Raw genomic sequence first — 20,392 nt, forward strand, 5'->3', positions numbered from 1 at the left:
TTTAAAAAAAAAAAATATATATATATATATATCTTTAATACACACCTGAGCTACAACTCTATGACCTCTGTAATCAATTATGGCCATAGCAAGATTATAAAGTCCAGAGACATCAGCTTCCTGGTATGCCTTGGTGCCTTTCAAATCATTATTTGCAGAAGCATATGTAGCTTGCTCACTCTCTGTCAATTGTGTTTCAGCAGACACATTGGAAGGAACTTCCACTACATTATCACCTTCCCCTGTAATTTTTGGTTCACATTTTTCCCCATTGGGAATACCACTGTCTCCGTGCAACAAACTGGAAGCCTTATCAGATGAACTGTTTGACAAGCTTGAATTCTCAATGTTTGAATTAGCATTTAATGAACGCTTCTTGGACAACTGCTCAAGGTCCGCATCCACAGCAAAACTAAAGAATATATTGTTGTGAACATACCTATATCCAAAAATAAAAAGATACAACCTAATGTTAATCTGACAAATTAATGCATCTGTCACTTAATAATAAGGCTTTTTTTTTATCTCAATAATAAGACTGCATAATAGCGCATTACAGAATGTAAATAATTCTCACAGGCAATAAGCATCTATACTAAAAGGCAAAGCAAAGCAATGTCACAAATTTAACATGAAACAGTTCATCTAATTCAAGATAGCTTATAGCCTGCACTAGAGTACAGTTAATATTGATTAGCTTACTGTGCTGAAAGACAAGTTCTCAACATTGAGGGACTAATATGTGTTAAACAACAGCATGTGGACAAAACATATTACTTTTATAAGTTACAAATAATATCAAATTAATGCCTTAAAATCTGAAAAAAAGTAACGAAAAAATAATTTAAAAAATAGATTATTATTGAAGGTCCCACTAACATATGAAAGCACTCTGGATCTGTTGGGTTTATTGGGGGTATACATCTGCTGATCACTCCAATAGCACCGCTAATCGCTGCATCAACAAAATCTGATGTTACTTTGTAGAGGGCCCTATCCCGCAAAATCCTGCAACAAAATTACCTTCTTTAGTTGTAGAGATGGTGAAAACCATATAGAAGAAACTATAATTTAGCATTAGTTATCAAAGTACAGAAAAAGCTAAGGGAATGAGAATCACTGTAACAAGTCCACCAAAGATCAAATACCTTTCCTGAGGAGTTGTATGGGGAAATTCTCGACAAGATTGCAACTCCTCATTCCAATCTCTTTGCATGCCAATCAGCTCACTGCCGTATGAAAGAGTCAATGCGTCCTCTGCTCTGGCTGCATCACGTTTATGTTCTGGCAGGTGGAACACAACCAAAATTAATTTAGAAGTGAAGAAAACAAACAATGGCATCAAGCAACCTCAAAGTTCACAAAATAAACTCATTTGTAAGTCATGCAGATATATATGCTAAAAACCTCACAAAATGTGTTGTTTTATTTTCTATTTACAATAATAAAAGCAACTAACCATACTTTTAGTATTATAGCAAAGACGTATTTCCAGTTGAGGCATTTTAGTAGGGGTCAATTTAATGCACCATCAAAAAGAGGTTACCCAGCATGCTGAAACTAATTGCAATACTCTTTGATATTATAGTAGAAAAGAGGTTGTTAAGTATCAACTTCAAAGGAAAACAGCAGGCTCGTTACAACTCTTTGATGTTGAACTCACCAGGAACTGGATATGATCCCAGCCAGGAGTTTGGTGGCAACAAAGATTGAACATTTTCAAAAGGATGTGCAGAGGCTCTTCTCTCCAAAATTTCACGAAATGCTTCAAAATAAGAACACAGAAAAACAAATTTATTCAATGTCAGTTGTAAGATTAGACCACTTCAAACTTTAACAGAATTATACATCTAAACCATGACCAGTTACCTTTCTTGAACTTGGAGCTTATTTTTTGCAAGAGCCCAACAAGGGTGGTTGCTTCAGAGGAGGTCTTACTCGGCCTTGGGTCAAGTGTATTCCCAGGGCTTGAGTTGACATAAAACATTTTTGTAGTTCCAGTTATACAGAATTTATTACCCTCCAATGTTACTACATCCAAATAAATCAAATCACCAACAAGCCTGACATCAACAAAAGCACCATCGGTATGTTATCAATTTGGTTCCCACAGAAATCAGTCTTAATGATTTTAGGCAATAAGGTAATGGTGCAGAGGAAATTCTAAAATCCACCTTCTGTAGCTTGGAGGAGGATTAAAGGAGGAAAACACAATGCTCTCCACACATTTGATCTCTGTTGAAGATGATGATAGCAAATTATTCAGTGATCCAGCAACGTCCTCCATAAAACCCAGACCATCAAGCTCTGGGACCTCAGTTTTTGCCGTATCTAGGTCAAAGTAAAACATGGAAGCTTAAGTGTCTTAAAGAATTAATAATGTGGAAAATGAATGATGGAAACTGATTGCATGTTCAATATCTCAAACCTCCTGGACTAGAAGCTTTGTTTTGTGTTGTCTCATACTGCAATGCAAGGGATGTTGATAGAGAGGCATGAAGTGTGGAAAGTGAAAGCAATTCTCTAGTACGGTGAACATGAGCCCTTATAGATCTATCATCATACAATGCTGCCAAAATACTTTCTATGTTAGAGCCCACAAATAGATCATAATGTCAAAATAACATAGCTGTGTCAAACTGTCAATATACCGGGAACCATCTCCAACGAGCAACCACCGGTAGTAATGTCAGCTACCTCTGAAATTTCATTAAAATCTTCTAGATGGTGAGTGGAACCATCCTTCGTGTGCAGCAATAAGTCATAGCATGTGAAATAGCATGTCTCTGGAGCATCAAGAAGAAATTGTCTTATGTCCATGACAGAATCTCCTGGATTCAGCTGCAAGTAGATTAAGAAATTCAACTCAGCAGTCCAGATCTTATAATGGATAAGGTAAATACGATGCCAAGGATAAATAAATCAAATGCCAGAATGAAGGACTAACTGCCTTCCACTTGCAACTATGAACAGAATAATCCAAGTGCCTAGAAATTAAACTACTGAATGCACGCATTGTTCTGCATTTTAAATCAATTAAAAGTGGAGTAAAGCCAAAAGTAAAGTTTACTCACTTGTAGCTCAAGTTTCTCGCCACTTTGCGTCTTGACAGAGACAGGGTAAAGATGAATGTCACCTGCTATGCCAAGGAGAAGAAACTGAATGAGATAAATGACAGAGAGCTGAAGATCAAGTATCATAATCCATTGCAACAGCCAAAAACTAAAATATATTCGAATGAGGCTTTTTGAGTTGGTCGATATTTTGCACCCAAATATATCATTATAAATGAAAGATAAGAGCTGGCAATCAAAGGATTAAGTTTGAACACAAATTATTATGAGTAATATGTCATCACCCACTAAATTGACCAAAAAGTCACCATCTGTACATATAATACAAAACCTATCTCCTTTTAAACTTAAAAGAAATCAGATGTAATAAATCAATCAGTTAAAAAGGTTTTCTTCCCACTTCAATAATTTAAGTAACCAAAAAAACTTACTAAAAAAAAAACACAAAAGCTAAGCAGACAAATATTTGTGTCTCTGTCAATATATGATTGCGTATACATGTACATGTGGGTATGTGTAATGGTCAGAACGTATAGAAGTACATGTTCATGCTAAGACATGTAACGCCACATTCTGTTTCCACCTTGCCAAAAACCTCAAAATTAACATTTAACTTTCTTCTTCTTTAGGTTAAAATTCCATCTACAGTTTTTGTAATGTTATCCAACTTGTTTTTATGCACATATACATACATATATACATACATACATATACATATACATATACATATACATATACATATACATATACATATACATATATATATATAATATTTTCAGCATGTATAAGATATGTGTTCATGCCTATACATAGATAAGGTATGTATTAACGCATAATGTTCCCACCTAGCAGAAACCCTCAAAAATTAGCGTTGAACTTTCTTCTTCTTTAGATTAAACTGCCATCTACAGTTTTTACAATCTTATCCAATGTGTGTATTGGAGTTAATGTCATAAGCTATTGAAAGTGGATTTTATTTCCTTCATGTGGTTAAATTTTTCTATGGCATTGAAAAGATAAAATTGAAGTTAATTCAACATTTAAGGTGATTTCAATATTCCAAACAAATATATACTAAGCCACTTGCTATACTCATGCAACTACCTTCACCTTGCTTCTGTTGGCCAGCTGCATTTTCTGATTCAGACTCCTTTACCTCTGGCACCACATTAGTTGTTACATCCACAGTAGGAACACCATTTGCATCAGCTTTAGTGGACTCTGAAGCACTTAAATTATCTTTTGCAGGAGCATCAGATGAAACCACTGATTCAGAAGAATTTGTAGTATTATGTGCTCCTCTCCTGTTCTTCCCTTTGTTTGATTTCCCCGCCATCTCTGCCCCCTAATTCAGACAATCTGCATCAGTAGAGAGGTCACATAGAATTACTCTCTTGCAATATATTACAAAGCGATTAGCAGCAGACGCAAACCTACATTCTCTGCACTTATTAAATCAGTGGAAAATTTTCATTCACTCAAACAATAAAGCCCAAGAACACCAATGCAAAGAATGTAACAACTATACATTTAAATCACGGCTCACACAAACACACATACACATACAGCAACACAAGCTATCAAATAATTGATCCCATCATTTCTTTCAGAGTAATCTTATGATGCCCTATTCAGAAACACACTAACCCTCCAACACCCCAATTCATACAAATGTACAGCAAACCCAGTAACCCACATACTCACCAAAACAAAATTGTCAAAAACTCCCCAAAATGAAAACTTTACAGCAAAATTGCCATTATCCCACAAAGAAACAGATACCCAATTACCATAAATCCACGAAATGCAAATTCAAACTACAATGAAAGCAAATAAAACCCAAAAAAAAAAAAAAAAAAAAATCACACGTATAAAATAAAATAAAATTTTGTCACTACACTATCACTTAATCTAGTTAAAATGAAAATTTTAATTTTATCTTAATTTTGGAATTTATGGTGTAGTGTTATTTAAGAATGTATCATCAGTAATTTTTTGTATTTCACAAGTCTACATTTAGATTATAGGCCCCATTGATTTATCATTCATATATGTAAAAATAAACATCAAAAATTACTTGAGAAAAGAAATTAGAAAATATATTGAATTAATATATTTTGGGTGCTTGACAACCCTAATTACTTTTCAGTTTTTGGATAAGTAATTACTACTTCTTCTTTTTTGGTTTTCAACAACTCTAATCACATAGATATTGGTATTAAAATGATGGCTTTATATGGTAACCATTGATGAGTTGGTATGATTCAATCAACCACTTGTGATGGAGCCATTGCTGACCTTTGTAATAGAATGATTTGCAATTAATAAATTACTACTCCCTGGTATCAAAAAAAAGAAAAAAAGAAAGGGTTGTTGATACCTGTAAGTTGGTGCAGGTAGTCTATCTACCTCTAAAATGGGCATGCCTATGTTAGAAGGTAGCGTTTGTCTTTTGGGGGTTGTGGGCTTGTACGAAAGAGTGGAGTGAGTTTTAGACACTTCTTTGAATGGGCTTGCAACAACCCAAAAAATGCCATATATGGAGCAAAGAGCCGAAGACATGTCTTATGTTCAAGCAAACATTGCAACCATTGCCCCATTCAAAGCTATCCAATAGTGACCACAAAAATATCCCCTCACATTGATCCCATTCTTTCCAAAGTTCAAACATTCAAATTTTAGAGTTAGTTATTGGGCACAAATAATCCAAGGGCTTGGAAGTTGGAACGAAAGGCTTAAATTATTTAAGGCAAAACAATATAGTTGCATTGTATCTATGTTGCTTATGTTATATTAATCAATGTAACCAATATAAGGTAGAGCACCTAAGGAATTGTACATAAGTTATATCCAATTATTTAAAATACTCACATTCTAGTTTTTGTACAAAAGAAATATGACTATTATTGTAGTCAATTATTATGTCCTCATTTCTCTCAAAAAAAATATTTATTATGTCCTCATGTGAGATTTTATCATTATGAAGTTCATCTAACTCCAAGCAACACGTAATGTCATTTTATTATTCAAATCATTGTAGTTGAATTCAATGGGTAAAGAATTATATTCCGCAATATACTTTCTTTTTCCTTTTTTTTTTAGAAACAAACATACACATATAAAGAGAAGGAAATAGGGTTTTAACACAAAAGCACATAACAAACTCCACTCAAAGGCACAAAATACTTTGATACTATTATACTTTGATAATATTATATTTCTCTTCTTGTAACACATTACAGATTCGACACTTTTATTTTAGCCAAAAGGTAAAGGAATCGTTTAATAATAAAAAACAAAGTATAGATGTAGTAGAAATTGCCTTTAATATATAAGACTATACTAGGATATTTGATATAGAAATTGAAGGAATAAGCCAAGAACTTTAGCTCAACTAGTTTGTAATCTCATGCATATGCATGGCTACATTTAAAAATATATAATATTAAAAATAAATCTTATTGATGATCATTCTTATATTTTATTAACTTTTAAAAAAACTTGTAAGAATATTTAAGAAATATATATCAATAAATATGGTGTTTTTTTAAATATAAAATTAACAAACTCCTTGAATATTGTAATGAGTAGTAAATAACTAAAAATCAACACCAAATTTAAGAAATTGCTATAAAATTATTATATTTAAAAATAATCATTCTCCTTAAATGTGGTGCTATCTTTAATATAAAAATGAGTCATACTAGCGAGTGCCTTTAGGACCCTTAAGGCAATGATTAACAATCCATTTTAGGAAAGTTAGACACTACTTTTATAGAAAATGAAAAAAAAAAAAAAAAAACTATCGAAACATTTATTACTTTTTTTCTTTTTCCATAAATTTTTTTTTTAAATGAATTGTTAACCATTGCCCTAAAGATATCCGTTAGCATTTCCCTAGAAAAATTAACAAACTTCTCGGTTTTTGAAATGAGTAGTAAATACTTTCACCAAAATTAAAAAATTGAATTGACACATGTCACTAAATTACAGCTTAATTGAAATCTAATTTGAAAATATAATTAGATTTTCTCTTAAGTTTGACCATATATATGATTAGCAATTTCCAAAGTTTCCAAGGAAAACCTTTAAGGTTCAAATCCCCCTTCCTCAACTATTGAATTATTAAAAAATAAAAATTGAAGAAAGAGGTAATGAGTCATGCTTGGTATACAATATTTTAGATGCTTCTGATATAATAATAACAATGACAAATAATAATCGTTGTAATAATAATAATAATTCATTAAAGGAAGAGTTTTTTTTTTTTTTTTTTTTACAAGATAGAAATTCTACTTTAGTCTAATCTAAGTATATATGTGTGTAAAACTCCCTTCTCGAGACTTGAACCCCGCCCTTGCCCCCCACATCCCATAAGCATTTATACATGTGGAGTGACCATCACACCAAAAGTGTGCGGTGCTATGTTAACTACTACTATCATCATGATAAAAATGCAAAAATGGCCTCCTAAAATTAATTTGGATCAATTTAATAGGCCAATTTGTTTTTTTTTTCCTTAAGAATTGTCGAGGGGGAAATTGATGCCTCTGAATAAGATGTTGGGAAACCAAATCGAAACTCAACTATGCGCTCTTGAGATGACACCCAAAGGCTATCGGTGTGATAACAAGCCTACCCAAGCAAGGAAACAAAGGCTGCATTTAACAAATCAGCAACAAAAGCCTAATAAAAAAAATACTTTACAATACTTAGTTAGTACATTAGTGGTCCTGTTCTGATAGTGCAAAGGAAATAAATTCTCCAGCAGTAAGGGTAATGTTTCACTGAAGTCCAAAGAGATAAACTGTCCAACAACAGGGGTAAAATTATACTGTCCAGCAATCAACAATTAGATAAATTTAAGCAAATTTTAGGTCCTTATGTGTCTCATTCAAGAGGAATTTATTGTGCTTTTAGCTATTATTAGATTAATGTGAGGGAAGAGTTCGATCGTTACGAATACATCATATTCTTCTATTGTAAAATAAAAAGTAAACATCAAAGGTTCCATAGGAAAAAGAAAAGGAGGATTAATTGGCATGGTGTGAAGCGAGAGGAAGATCCCCAGCTCAGTGCAGCAAATATTTAGCTAAAATTTTGGTGAGTGTGTGTTTATAAGGCATGGACGAGCGGAATGAGGCCTGTCTTTTGAGTGAGTGGAATGGGAGAGATGTTAAACTGAAGTCTTTTATGAGTAATGGTCTGTGTGTGACTCACTAGAAGACATTTATGAGTTGTGGTAGTGTAAGGGAGAGGAAAATGATGTATGAGGTTAGATGAACGTGGGTTGAAAGGGATGAGTAGTAAGCTTCAAGAGAGCTAAACTGCTAGCAAAATGGCAAATAGACCAAAGGTTTCAGAGGGAGTAGTTGCTGGTTTGTGAGCTGAGATGCTTATCCTTTTATAATGAAGTTTTTTAGAGAAGCATTAATCAACAAGAATCCAAAAAACATAGCTTTGATTCAGGGAAGCCAGACAGCTGAGTTAATAACCTGGATTTGGCCTAAAAATGAGAGATTTGCTTTTGGGGTTGTTTTGCTTCTTTGGGCAATGTCCACATGGGTAATATTTGGAGTAATTTTGCATTAAATACTAAGATTGCTGAGATTGTGTTCAGCCAATGGGATTAAGGCAAGTATTAAGGAAGAATCCTAGCGCTGCAACTGAGATTTGGACCCTAGGAAGTAGGATTCAACACCCCAAGCCAGGTGTCAAACTTTAAGCCCACTTCAGAGGGTTTCGTTGGAGATCCCTTTATGCCCTCCAAACCACATGTTCCTAATTTTTCCCCTTTTAGGATTCATGGGCTTGGCACATAAATCACATCTTGAACGTTTTTAACATTTATAGCAACAATTTGTTGAAATTTGGATATTTTAGTTTCAGCCCCCCTTCTATTGGAGGTGTAGTCTTGAGGAAGATGATGGAGTCCCATCATCCTTTAGACTTCAGCTGATATGGCAGCCTTTGGGCACTGTTCACGTCAGGCAGGGGGTGACAGAAAATTGATGGGACAGCCCTTAGTCCATTCTTAAAGGCTTGGTTCCCTTTTATGAGTCCCTAGTTGCTCTTTTTTGGTTAGGGATGAACAAGGGCTGTTTGTCCACTCTCAATTCCTTTGCCTCTTGCTGGTGTTTTTTGCTTGGGCTTGCTCACATGGGCTGGTTCCCTTGGGCTAGGTTGTGTGTATATGCTTGCCATGGGTTTTCATTCCTCATGAACTTTTATTAGTAAATATTTTTGGGTTCTTCATAAATACTTGCAATGGGTCCTTGGGCAATTATTTATAATGTTTGAAACAATAGGGCAAGTTTCAAAATACTTTTGTAAATAATATTCACTTTGATGAATTCCGTGTTACAAATAATGTTCATGGTTTCTAATAATCGAATCATAATTTAAATGATAAGCTTGTGGGATCGAGTATTTTCCATGAGCGTCGAAGATATATTTTATGGATGTTGTGATGCAAGTGATGACCATGTGTTTCATGGGTTATAATGTGAGAACATATTCTTCAAGGTAACTCCCTATGAGCTTTTATAAAACAATTGCCATGGTTTTTTGCCATAGTAATACTTAAGCAATAATTATGCCATGATACTTTTCTCTGTGCCATCGGTTAATAATCTCGGGTTTTTTGATAAAATAGTGCCAATGAAGATTGGGCTTTTGATATTGCCAGCGGGAACTGGGCTTTTGATATTGCCAAAGAGAATTGGGCTTTGATGTTGCCAATGAAAAATTGGGCTTCAAATATTGCCAATGATCGAGGATTGAGCTTTTGGATAAATAAATTAACATGGGTTTAAATCATGGGCTTTGATTATGGATTTGAATTCCATTGATAAAATTGTTCTGTTATGGATTTGAATCATGAGTTTTTTTAAATATTACCAAGCATAAGTATTCTTGGTCTTTAAATAGAATATGATGTGTATTTTGAAAAATAAATAGATGGTACTCAAATAAAATTATGTGTGTAAAAAAAAAGTACCCTAACAAGAATTAGCTGAACAGACTACTTGTATTATTAGTTTAGTGCTACTAACCCCTAAGATATCTTAAATAATAAAGTTGACCATTCAATCTAACTTCCATCAGTTGTAAGTTATGGGAGTACTGATTACTTGCATTACACATGATCACTTTATTATAATAAAAAATATATATTTTTATAGACTTAAATAAAATAAAATAAATTATTTTAAAATTAATATTTTTTTATTATAATGGAATTTTTTTAATTTTTTAACAAAAAAAATTACATTTTTTCTTTTTCCTTCTACTGTCTCCCCATATCTTTTTATTTTCTCTATCCAACATTCCTACAGCCAAGAACCACCGTGGCCACCATCCTTCCAATTAAAAAATATATATTGTTTAGTGCTTTCTTAAAATTCCATTCAAGAAAAATATTTTATTTTATTTTATTTTATAAATGATTTTATATAATTTTGAAATGAGGTTTTTTTAGTAAAGTCATTAAAAAATGAACTTTCTATATATAGTAAAATAGTTACATTACATGCACTACAAGTCTACAACTACACAATTGTGAGAGAGGGGTCAATTTTGTTATTTCTAATATTTCAGGTGTCAAAACAATAAATTGAGAGTAGTAAGAGTTTGTCTGAAAATATTTTTTGAGAAGAAGAGTTTGACGTGGTCACAAAAAAAACTATTTTACAACATTTTACAAACTGTTAATGTGATCAATTTCTTATTGGTTTTTATCTGAACTCACTATTAATATCATTTTATCATTTATCAATAATCACTCACCACATCAGCAGTTTGAAAAACTTTTTGTAAAAAAATTTGTATTTTTAACATTACTCTATAATAATTAGTCATAGTTAATACTTTTTTTTTCAAAAAAAAAAATGTGGCATATGCCACACAAATGATAAAAACGAGACACAAGTGAGATGTGTCTTTTATTTATTTTTTAATTAGGATTAGTACATAAACAAATCTTGTATACACAACCACACATACAAGACTAGATAGTAGGTAGAATCTCTTATGAACCATAAAGCTAGGTTAGAGGAAGACTATTTCCTCTCTAATTGGCTTAAATTCCTCAGAGTTACAACTTATTTTAGGAGGAACATCTTGAACCAGTAGGCAGAGTATTTGAGGTGTCTTTTCAAGTTGTTTTTAAAATCCACAAAAGTAAGGCCAAATCGAACAGAGTAACCAGCATCCCATTCATAGTCGTCAAAAAACGACCAAGCATAGTATCCTCTCACATTCACACCCTCCCTGCATGTCAAAATTTCACCATTAATATCCTTTTTTATAATAATAAATAAATTGTTTTTATGTATTCTTTAATTTTAGTTTGAAATTAATGTCCCCTTTTTCCTTTTTATTTTTTTGGAAAAAAAATTGGCATGATTTTATGTTCATCAACACTCACTTGATAGCCTTTGAAAGATATGATAAATGTGCATAATGGTATCTTATCCTTAAACTATCTTTGAGGACATCTTTAATCGGCAAAGAGCTATTATTTTCATCAGCAACGCCTACAAAAGAAGAGTACAACAAATTACACAAGCAGTACAAGTTTAGACACTACAAAAAAATTATTAAAAATAGTAATAACAAGAGAGGGGGAAAAAAAAGTATACCATTCTCTGTTATGTATATCATTGGATTGTTGTAATTTTTCTTTATGTATAGCACAAGCTCTCGAATTCCTTTAGGATAGACGTAAAGCCAATCCAAAAACGACCAAGCATAGTATCCTCTCACATTCACACCCTCCCTGCATGTCAAAATTTCACCATTAATATCCTTTTTTATAATAATAAATAAATTGTTTTTATGTATTCTTTAATTTTAGTTTGAAATTAATGTCCCCTTTTTCCTTTTTATTTTTTTGGAAAAAAAATTGGCATGATTTTATGTTCATCAACACTCACTTGATAGCCTTTGAAAGATATGATAAATGTGCATAATGGTATCTTATCCTTAAACTATCTTTGAGGACATCTTTAATCGGCAAAGAGCTATTATTTTCATCAGCAACGCCTACAAAAGAAGAGTACAACAAATTACACAAGCAGTACAAGTTTAGACACTACAAAAAAATTATTAAAAATAGTAATAACAAGAGAGGGGGAAAAAAAAGTATACCATTCTCTGTTATGTATATCATTGGATTGTTGTAATTTTTCTTTATGTATAGCACAAGCTCTCGAATTCCTTTAGGATAGACGTAAAGCCAATCCAAAGCAGTCTACAAAACAATTCGCACCATATCCATTAGGTAAATGGGAAAAATGGAACATGGAACATCAAATTATAAAAGAAAAATAAATAGATGCATGTCATACTACAATTGGTAGAGTATAAATTATTAAGTGTGACACTCCTAATGGAACAAAAGTTTTTATTTTTTTAGTAAATTACAACTTACACCCCAAAAATTTGGGGGTGTTTGGATGTTACACCTTGAAATTTAAGAAGTTGGATTTTACCCCTTGAAATTTGGAGATGTTTGGATTTTACATTCTAATGTTTCAAAAATTGGATTTTACCCCCTAAATTTTAGAGGTGTTTGTATATTACACCCCTAAAGTTTTTTGGTGTTAAGATTTTACACCCTAAACTTTCAAAACTTGCGAGTGTAAAATCCAAACACTCCCAAACTTTAAGGGGTAAAATCTAAATTCTGAAAAAGCATATTGTAAAATCCAAACACCGACAAACTTGAAGGAGTAAATTCCAAATTCTGTAACTTAAGAGTGTAAAATCTAAACACTTTCAAACTTTAAAAGTATAATTTGCAATTTACCATTTTTTTAATTTTCACAATATAAATGCGGGGAGAGAGAGAGAGAGAGAGAGAGAGAGAGAATGCACCGGTGTACCAATAGGAGTCCCATTTTTAACAGCTGTGGATCAAGGTAAATGTATTAAGCTAATAGAGGACAAAATCATTGAATGGAAAAGAATTTTTTTTTTTTTTTTAATTTTAAAAGGGCTATGATTTGAAGCATACTCGTGAGAGTGAGGCATCTATCTGTAACATAACTAATGTTAACACTGTTGGATGCAGCACTTTCCGCATAATTTGTTGTGTAGTAATTCAGACCAAGAAAATCGAGGGACCCTTTAAGCAATTTGGATTCAGCTTCAGTAAATTTTGGTAGTCGATTACCCACCAAAGATTTCATGCTCTGGGGATAGTCACCATATGTGATTGGATGGGCAAACCTGTACAGATTGTGGATGACATTGTTAAGCATTTGTATGAATATAATTAATGAAAGTTTATGTATAAAACTAAAAACTACAATTACAGGCCTTTAAGAAAGTTATTGGAAATTGAAATATGTACACAGAAGATAGAATCAAGATTAACAAATCAAATGTAACTTGGTGTGCATTTAATCCACCAACTCAACAAATCTGACTCAACCTAGTATCTTGTGTTGGTTTTTGTGAATTGATGGATTAGGTTGTGTTAGGTGTTAAATTTTTTGAAACTCATGTTCGGTTATGTTTGAGTTAGCAAAATTTTAATTTAAGTAACCTAACCCAACTCACGCCATTGATAATTTGAAAAAATATATATGTATATAGATATATTTTTTGAGATTTAGTTTAAATTTGTTAGGTTGATTTATTTTAGTATTTTAAGATTTATATGGTTTCAATGAAGTTGGAATATAATGCCCAATTGTATGAATTGTAATTATTTAATTGATAATAAGCTTAAATAGTTGAAAGAAAATCCATTATTTTTGTTAGGTCTAACAAAATGATTTTAGCCCAACAAATATTCAACCTAATCCTGTTGGCTTTTAGAGTTACCATAGGTTGGCCAGATTGAAAATTTCTTAATTTGAGAAAATTAGTTTTATTGAATAATACCTAAAACCCCCCATCCAACTCATGATCAATCCAGGCACACCTCTAGAGCTAGCTCTAGAAATACAATATACCATAAATATCGAAAAAGAAAAAGGAAGGGGGAGAGAAGGATTAAAAATCTATATCAGTATAAGTGTTTGTGGGGTGTGGGGGGCAATAGCTGGGGTTCAAGTCTCCAAGAGGAAACTTCACACATATACACATTTAGATTATACTAGAGTATAATTTTTATCTTGTATAAAAAAAAAAAAAAAAAAATCTATATCAGTAATACTCACCAACCAAATGTGAAATCAAGAGCTCTAGAGGCAGCCTTGCTACAGGAAGAAGTATTGTATTTTGGCATGAACCAATGACTCACTATTGTAATCCCAATTATCCCCTTTTGGTAAGGCTGCACATATATTAAGTCAATCAAAATTTCTCCAACATCACAGATTCAATTGGTTAAATTAGCATTAAAACATTAATAGTGGAACAATTATAATCTTAATTTGTTTTCTTCAAATTTAAATATTAATATAATCATTTCTTTTCCTTCTCTTTTTTAATTATACAAACCTGGTATTTGTCCTTGTACAATTTCACAGCGGCTCCATGAGCAAGAATAAGGTGATGGGCAACAATGTAGGATTCAGTGGCAGAGTTACCAGCAGTGCAATTTCCAAGATAGCTAGAACATCGTCCTGGTGCAAAAGAACCAGAGGTGTACCCATTGACTCCTAAATTATTTGGTTCGTTCAATGTGACCCAGTGTTTAACTCGATCCCCAAATGTTTTGAAGCAAAAATCCACATAATCTCGATAATCATTCCTATTCATAAAAACGGATAGTTAATTGTTACTAATATTGCACAACCTTCTAAGCATTTGGAGGGTATATATTTGGTTGAATTGCTTAAACTTACACTATCTTAGGACTTAAAAGTCCACCATACTCATCTTCTAGAGCTTGGGGAGGATCATAATGGAACAAAGTCACAAAGGGCTTGATACCTGTCCACAATGTGAAATTTAAAATTAAAGAAAATGATATATGTGAACATAGTAATGTTACAAGTATTACAAATTTTATAATACATAGATCTTGCAAATTAACATGTCAACTTGTTTTTAAAAAAAGTAAATTATTTATTATATTATTCGTGTGACACCAATTACATTTACATTAGTCGTTAAGGGTTTTGAAGAAAAATTAGTAACATCTTTAGCAATTTTCATTTGAAAATGGTGAACATTTCAAAATGGTGTAAAACTCAAGTTTTGCCTCTCCAATTCTAACATACCACATCATTATATTACGTATTAAAGAATGAGCACAACCACACTCAATCAGTTCTAATAACCATTTGAAAATCCAAATTAATTGTGAGTTTATTGAGATGTTATTATGTGTGGTAAGAACAATTAAGTTTTAAGTAAAAAATTAATATGACAATCTCGTATTGAATAGTGTAAAACGTGAGTTTTACACTCCATCCTTACTGAATTAGGACTCTTCAATTTTTATGTTTTCAAACCATTAAAGTTCCTAATCACGTGATAACTTAATGTGAACAAATATTCTGTTAATTTTCTGAAAGGAAAGGGATTTGATTACCTTAATTATTGTGCAGCTAATTATCACCATACTAATGGTTCGTCCATATGAGTTCATACATACAGTTAGCATTGCAAAAATTATAACTGAAAATAAAAGTAAAATAGAACTTCACCATTGTACAGGAGCTCATTGATGAGGTTGTTGTAGAATTTGACTCCCATTGCATTCACTCCCCCGCTTAATTTGCCCTCTGTAAATAAAATTGAATATGTTCAACATCATGGAATCCAATAAAAGCTTACATGAATTCTTACAATAAGTCTAAAGACTAAAAAATAATAATAATAATTTCATCATTGTTTTTACAAGATAGTATGTTGTAATTAATGTATAATAAAAATAATGTCAGTGATAAGATTGCATAGAAATTATGTTGCACTAATCATAATTTATCATCTCAACAAGTTGTATATACATAATTTTTTTTTAATAAATTCAAAAATATTATTGAAATTCGTTGTTACTTTTTGTAATTCCAAATTATAATAATATTAAAAAAAAATAAAATAAATTAAAAATTTTAATATCACATCATCGTAACGTGCATTATATTAAACACACAGCGGATCAAACGCCCCTTATATACTTAATTACTATCACCAAACGCCCCTTATATGCTTAATTACTATGTACAAATGGTGAAGATGGATTCAAGTTGGGTGATCTTACTAGGCAATATTCTTGACCATGAGATAGAGAATCTGAAAGAGTCCAATCCAATTTTTTTCATCAGCTTTATGTCCTCCTGAAACATTTCTTCATTATTAAAAAAAAAAAAAAAAATAGTCCTACAATTTTTTTTTAGATAGACTTACAAAGAAATCTTGACCATTCTGTAAATCATCTGCTAGCTAGACTTTACCTTATAACGATGATAAAAGTCATCAGCCACATCTCCATTGCTACCATCCGCAATTTTTTCTGTGATGTTCATGCAAGTTTCACAATGTTTAAAACAAAGAGAAATCAGGGGACCAAATTTTTAAATAGAATTTGATACTTATTTTTCAAATACATTTTACACTCTTCATTTTTATATATACATTTAAAAATTTTAAATTTTCATCCTAAATGACTTTTTTATAAAAAATTTGAGAGAGAGAGAGGGATTTTTTTTTTTTTTTTTTGAGAAGCAATGTAAACAGAACAACACACACACAGGGAATAGAGACAAAGGCATAATATCACACAACTTACTCCTTACAAAAGCCGATAACTCTTGTAAGGTGTATGAAGGCTTTATACCCGATTTTGAACTCGCTCCTAGGCGATATGGGACAATCGGTAGTTTAACATGGTATCAGAGTAGGAGAGAGAGACGGATTGATTGAATAAACTAATAGAAGAAATTTTTTAACAGAATGTTACAATGCTAGTGCCTAGTCTGATACCTATTATTATTTGCTAGTATGAAAATTTTTTTTTCTTTTCATATAAAATAGCACTAAATATTTAGTTTTATTTGACTAAAATGCTAATTAGCTTTTGGAGTAAATTTAGTTTTCCGTATATTTCGAGCTTGAGTTTATTTTCTGTTACGTGAGACAAAATTTTTAGTCCTTGGGATTTTGTAATTGGAGGTAGCGCACACTACTATACAAGCAATTGAGGCGGTCGTATAAGGTCTTAAGTAGAAAAAATGTCCCAAATTTTAATTTAATTAAACTCAAATATTAACCAATAAATAAAATAATTTTTTTTATCAAATGAAAAAAAAATGTTATATTCACAACATTTTTTACAACACTTTTACAACAAATCCTAAATAGCAGGTTGTTACAAGCTGTTATTGATAGCAAAAAACTAATTTCACTAGTGGTTTCAAATTAGAACAAGTAGCAACTTAACACATATGATTTGTTGTGAAAATATTGTAAATGTAGCACTTAAAAAAAGAGAGTAATAAATAAAAAAAATTTACAACATTTTTCACGATAGTTGAATTGACAAACTTTTACTAGTTCTCATCTAGGTATACTACTAACATTACTTTTTTACTTACTATTATCAAACTGTCACATCAACAAATATGAAAAATTTTGTCAAATTTTTTATGTTAATAGACTCCTTAAAAAAAAATTTCTTCATAGTTCATATTAATTAGTAATTGTGGGGACTGGGTTTTTGGCTGCCCAAGCCCAATGGACCCCGCAATGAATTTATAGAGAGTGGGTTGAAGGTCTAGGCACCCGCCGGCGCTCGAGTGGCGTGGACTCCGGCCTCTTTTATTTAAAGAAAAAAGGATTTAGAGCAAATTACATCTGGGATAGGCTCCTCGGCCATGGGCCGAGGAGGCTCTTACCCCTTTTCTCTCTCATTCCTCCTCTCTTCTTCTTTCCTGTTGTTTTTCTTTTTTCCCCTCCAGATCCCCCCCCCCCCTTTTAGGAGGGATTCCTTTACATCATATATCCCCCTTACAATTGATCCTAGCCCTACATTTGTTGAGCGATTAGGCCTTTGCTTAGGTGCTTGTCCCATCAGCCGCCTTCCCAGTCTCTTGGGAGTCACGGCCTCCAAGGTGATACTGGTGGAGGTCCCTTCCTTATTAAGCGGTCAGGATGATTGTCAGGTGTATTTAATGCTGAGGTGACAGTTTAGTTTGAGCCTATCCTTTAAACCCTCGGACGTCCGATGATGAGGTCATCCCTGGATTTGGATTGTCTCCTCGGCTCGGGCCTTTGGCCCAGGAACGTAATGTGCTGGGCCGCCAGATTATTTGGCCCCACAGTAATCATTTTGAATCTAAAATAAAATAATAAAATATAAATAAAATATAATTTTTTTAAAATTATATTTAAATATATAAAAGTTCTCAATTTCAACTTTCACGCTAGACAGCTGCATCAAGCCGGCCACATGGATACAAGTACAACCATTATTTTGTATTATTAATCACACAATATTTCAGACGTACTTTTATTAAAAAAATTAGTCTTACACGTATGCTTCTATCATAATACACGTTATCATTAATTGTACTATTCTATTATGCAGCGATTTCTTCTTTAGCCAAAAAAAAAGCTTATTTAGCTTATTAGTATAAATTTGAGAATAGTTTATTTAGTTAAAATTAAAAATATATTATTAAAATAATTGTAGATAAAGTTAAAAATTAGTTAAAATTGTACATTGAGACTTATAAATAATACTAAAAAATATAATAAAATTTATAAATAATGATAAAAATAAATTAAATAATAATAAAAATTTCTTTTATAATCAATGCCAAATTATACAAGGACAATCATTTCTTAAGATGTCTTAAAAAAAAGAAAAAGAATGCGGTTATCACTGGTCACATTACGTACTGAAGGAGCCAGTTTTATTGGCTATTCAAGTTGTACCTTGTGGTCAGACTCTTTGGATGTACTACTTTTCAATCATATAGGTGCCATTATTTTCGGTTGAAAACTTTAACCGTGAAATAAACCTAGCAGCACATATATTCAATTTTCTCTGCCGACAGAAACTACAAATTTGAGTTAGAAACTTGGCTCCCATGAAATAATTTTCATAAGAAATTTCATGCTTTCATAAATAAATATAAGTAAAATATTTATTTATTTATTTATGAAAGCATGAAATATCTTATAGATTTCTTATATATAGATTACATGTTTGTTTGACACAAATTGAAAATTTCAGTTTATTTATAATTTTAACTTATTTTTGCTATTATTCATTGATTTCATTACACTTCTTGGTACTATTCATGGATCTTACTATACTATTCAGCTAACTTTTATCTTTATTGACGGTACTTTTAGCAAAAAAAATTTAGTTTTAACTAAATAAACTATTCTCAAACAGACACTACATAAATAAAAATTATTTTAGATATAAAATATGAGTTTCTGGTGCCATGAGCTCTTAGAATGGTTATCTATAAGTTTAATGGAATACTTGTCTCTCTCTCTCTCTCCCATAGGAGTTCAGAAGGTTTTTGGGATTATTGAGTACTTTTACAAGAAAATAAAAATAATGTAAGCAAAAATTGAAGGACAAAAAAATCAAGATCAAGTTGATATTTGCACCTACAATAACAAGTGATGATGAGTTGCATTAGAATTCAATGACACAGAAGAAAATATTACGAAGCTGTTATTCTGTTAAAGTTTAAAACCCCAGAGATCGAGAAATAGAGAGAGAGAGAGAGACCTGGATGTTTCTTGGTGAAAATGTCCCATGTACTAGGGCCTCTTCCATCAGTATGTGCTGCTCCTTCAGACTAGCCATGAGAACAAAAAGAAAGAAATGTTAAATTATGTATATTTTGTGGTTAATCTTGGCTGGATAAAAATGCATGATAGCTAATTTAAAGCATGAAATAGTCTAATTCCATTTCATATATATGTGTGTATATACCTGGTAAGCCGCTGAACCAGCTCCAAATATAAAATCAGAAGGAAAACTGCTCCGGTTGAATGGCATTGAATAATGACTCAGTTTTGCACATTCGGTGCAAGCAGACAAACAGGCTAAGGCTAGGAGAAAGAAGAGGAAAGGACCTTGGACTTGGAGTGCCATGGCTATAAGTGTGCTGCCCAATGCTACTTCCAAACTCCCTATTATATAGAATTATAGGAGGAAAAAGTAAACTCCTTCAAGTCAATATAACTTTAGAGTTATAAAAATTTTAATAACCATTGAGGTGAAAACTTGCTAATGGTAAATGATAAAATGATATTAGTGCCAAGTCGAGATCTTAAATTCAAAATGAGAAAATTAAAAACAGATTTTGATGAAATAAGTTAAATTGATGTATCTCATTATGGGTGTCAAAAGACCCCTCCTCACATTGGCATGGAATGGGTACTATTAT

At 32.0% G+C, this 20,392-nt stretch overlaps 2 protein-coding genes across 4 annotated transcripts in view; both read right to left on the reverse strand.

The window, feature by feature from the left end:
- LOC111985158 (clustered mitochondria protein) overlaps positions 1 to 4,444 on the reverse strand; it is a gene marked incomplete in the record, with an annotated part of 14,347 nt that extends 9,903 nt beyond the window's left edge. The window contains 10 exon segments of one of the 2 annotated variants that reach the window (XM_065768288.1): positions 46 to 439; positions 880 to 1,008; positions 1,149 to 1,284; positions 1,664 to 1,765; positions 1,870 to 2,063; positions 2,175 to 2,331; positions 2,429 to 2,569; positions 2,652 to 2,841; positions 3,075 to 3,136; positions 4,185 to 4,444. In XM_065768288.1, the coding sequence (XP_065624360.1) occupies positions 46 to 439; positions 880 to 1,008; positions 1,149 to 1,284; positions 1,664 to 1,765; positions 1,870 to 2,063; positions 2,175 to 2,331; positions 2,429 to 2,569; positions 2,652 to 2,841; positions 3,075 to 3,136; positions 4,185 to 4,410 (1,731 nt within the window). 2 annotated transcript variants of the gene reach the window in all.
- A 6,625-nt stretch (positions 4,445 to 11,069) lies between these two features.
- On the reverse strand, positions 11,070 to 20,051 carry LOC111985157 (vicianin hydrolase). Of its 2 annotated transcripts, XM_065768289.1 has the most exons (15): positions 19,936 to 20,051; positions 19,729 to 19,798; positions 16,433 to 16,491; positions 16,240 to 16,315; positions 15,683 to 15,760; positions 14,876 to 14,963; positions 14,529 to 14,781; positions 14,246 to 14,361; positions 13,093 to 13,307; positions 12,954 to 12,985; positions 12,225 to 12,327; positions 12,011 to 12,119; positions 11,717 to 11,853; positions 11,503 to 11,611; positions 11,070 to 11,345 (listed from the first exon to the last, which is right to left on the reverse strand). In XM_065768289.1, the coding sequence occupies exons 1-15, from the start codon at positions 19,999 to 20,001 to the stop codon at positions 11,177 to 11,179; spliced, it is 1,680 nt and encodes a 559-aa protein (XP_065624361.1). In that variant the 5' UTR covers positions 20,002 to 20,051; the 3' UTR covers positions 11,070 to 11,176. The 2 variants fall into 2 exon arrangements, with proteins under 2 accessions (XP_065624361.1, XP_065624362.1); XM_065768290.1 differs by lacking the exons at positions 11,503 to 11,611; positions 11,717 to 11,853 and having other exon boundaries at positions 19,936 to 20,016.
- Positions 20,052 to 20,392: the final 341 nt, after the last annotated feature.

Source organism: Quercus suber, unplaced genomic scaffold (assembly GCF_002906115.3).
Source record: "Quercus suber isolate HL8 unplaced genomic scaffold, Cork oak 2.0 scaffold_919, whole genome shotgun sequence".
Lineage (NCBI taxonomy): Eukaryota > Viridiplantae > Streptophyta > Magnoliopsida > Fagales > Fagaceae > Quercus > Quercus suber.

Coding starts and splice junctions, on each gene's coding strand:
- LOC111985157 (XM_065768289.1), bottom strand. CDS start 20,001: ATGCCATTCAACCGGAGCAGTTTTCCTTCTGATTTTATATTTGGAGCT. Junction 19,799..19,935: donor CTGGTTCAGCGGCTTACCAG/GTATATACACAC, acceptor TCTCATGGCTAG/TCTGAAGGAGCAGCACATAC. Junction 11,612..11,716: donor GATATACATAACAGAGAATG/GTATACTTTTTT, acceptor CTTCTTTTGTAG/GCGTTGCTGATGAAAATAAT.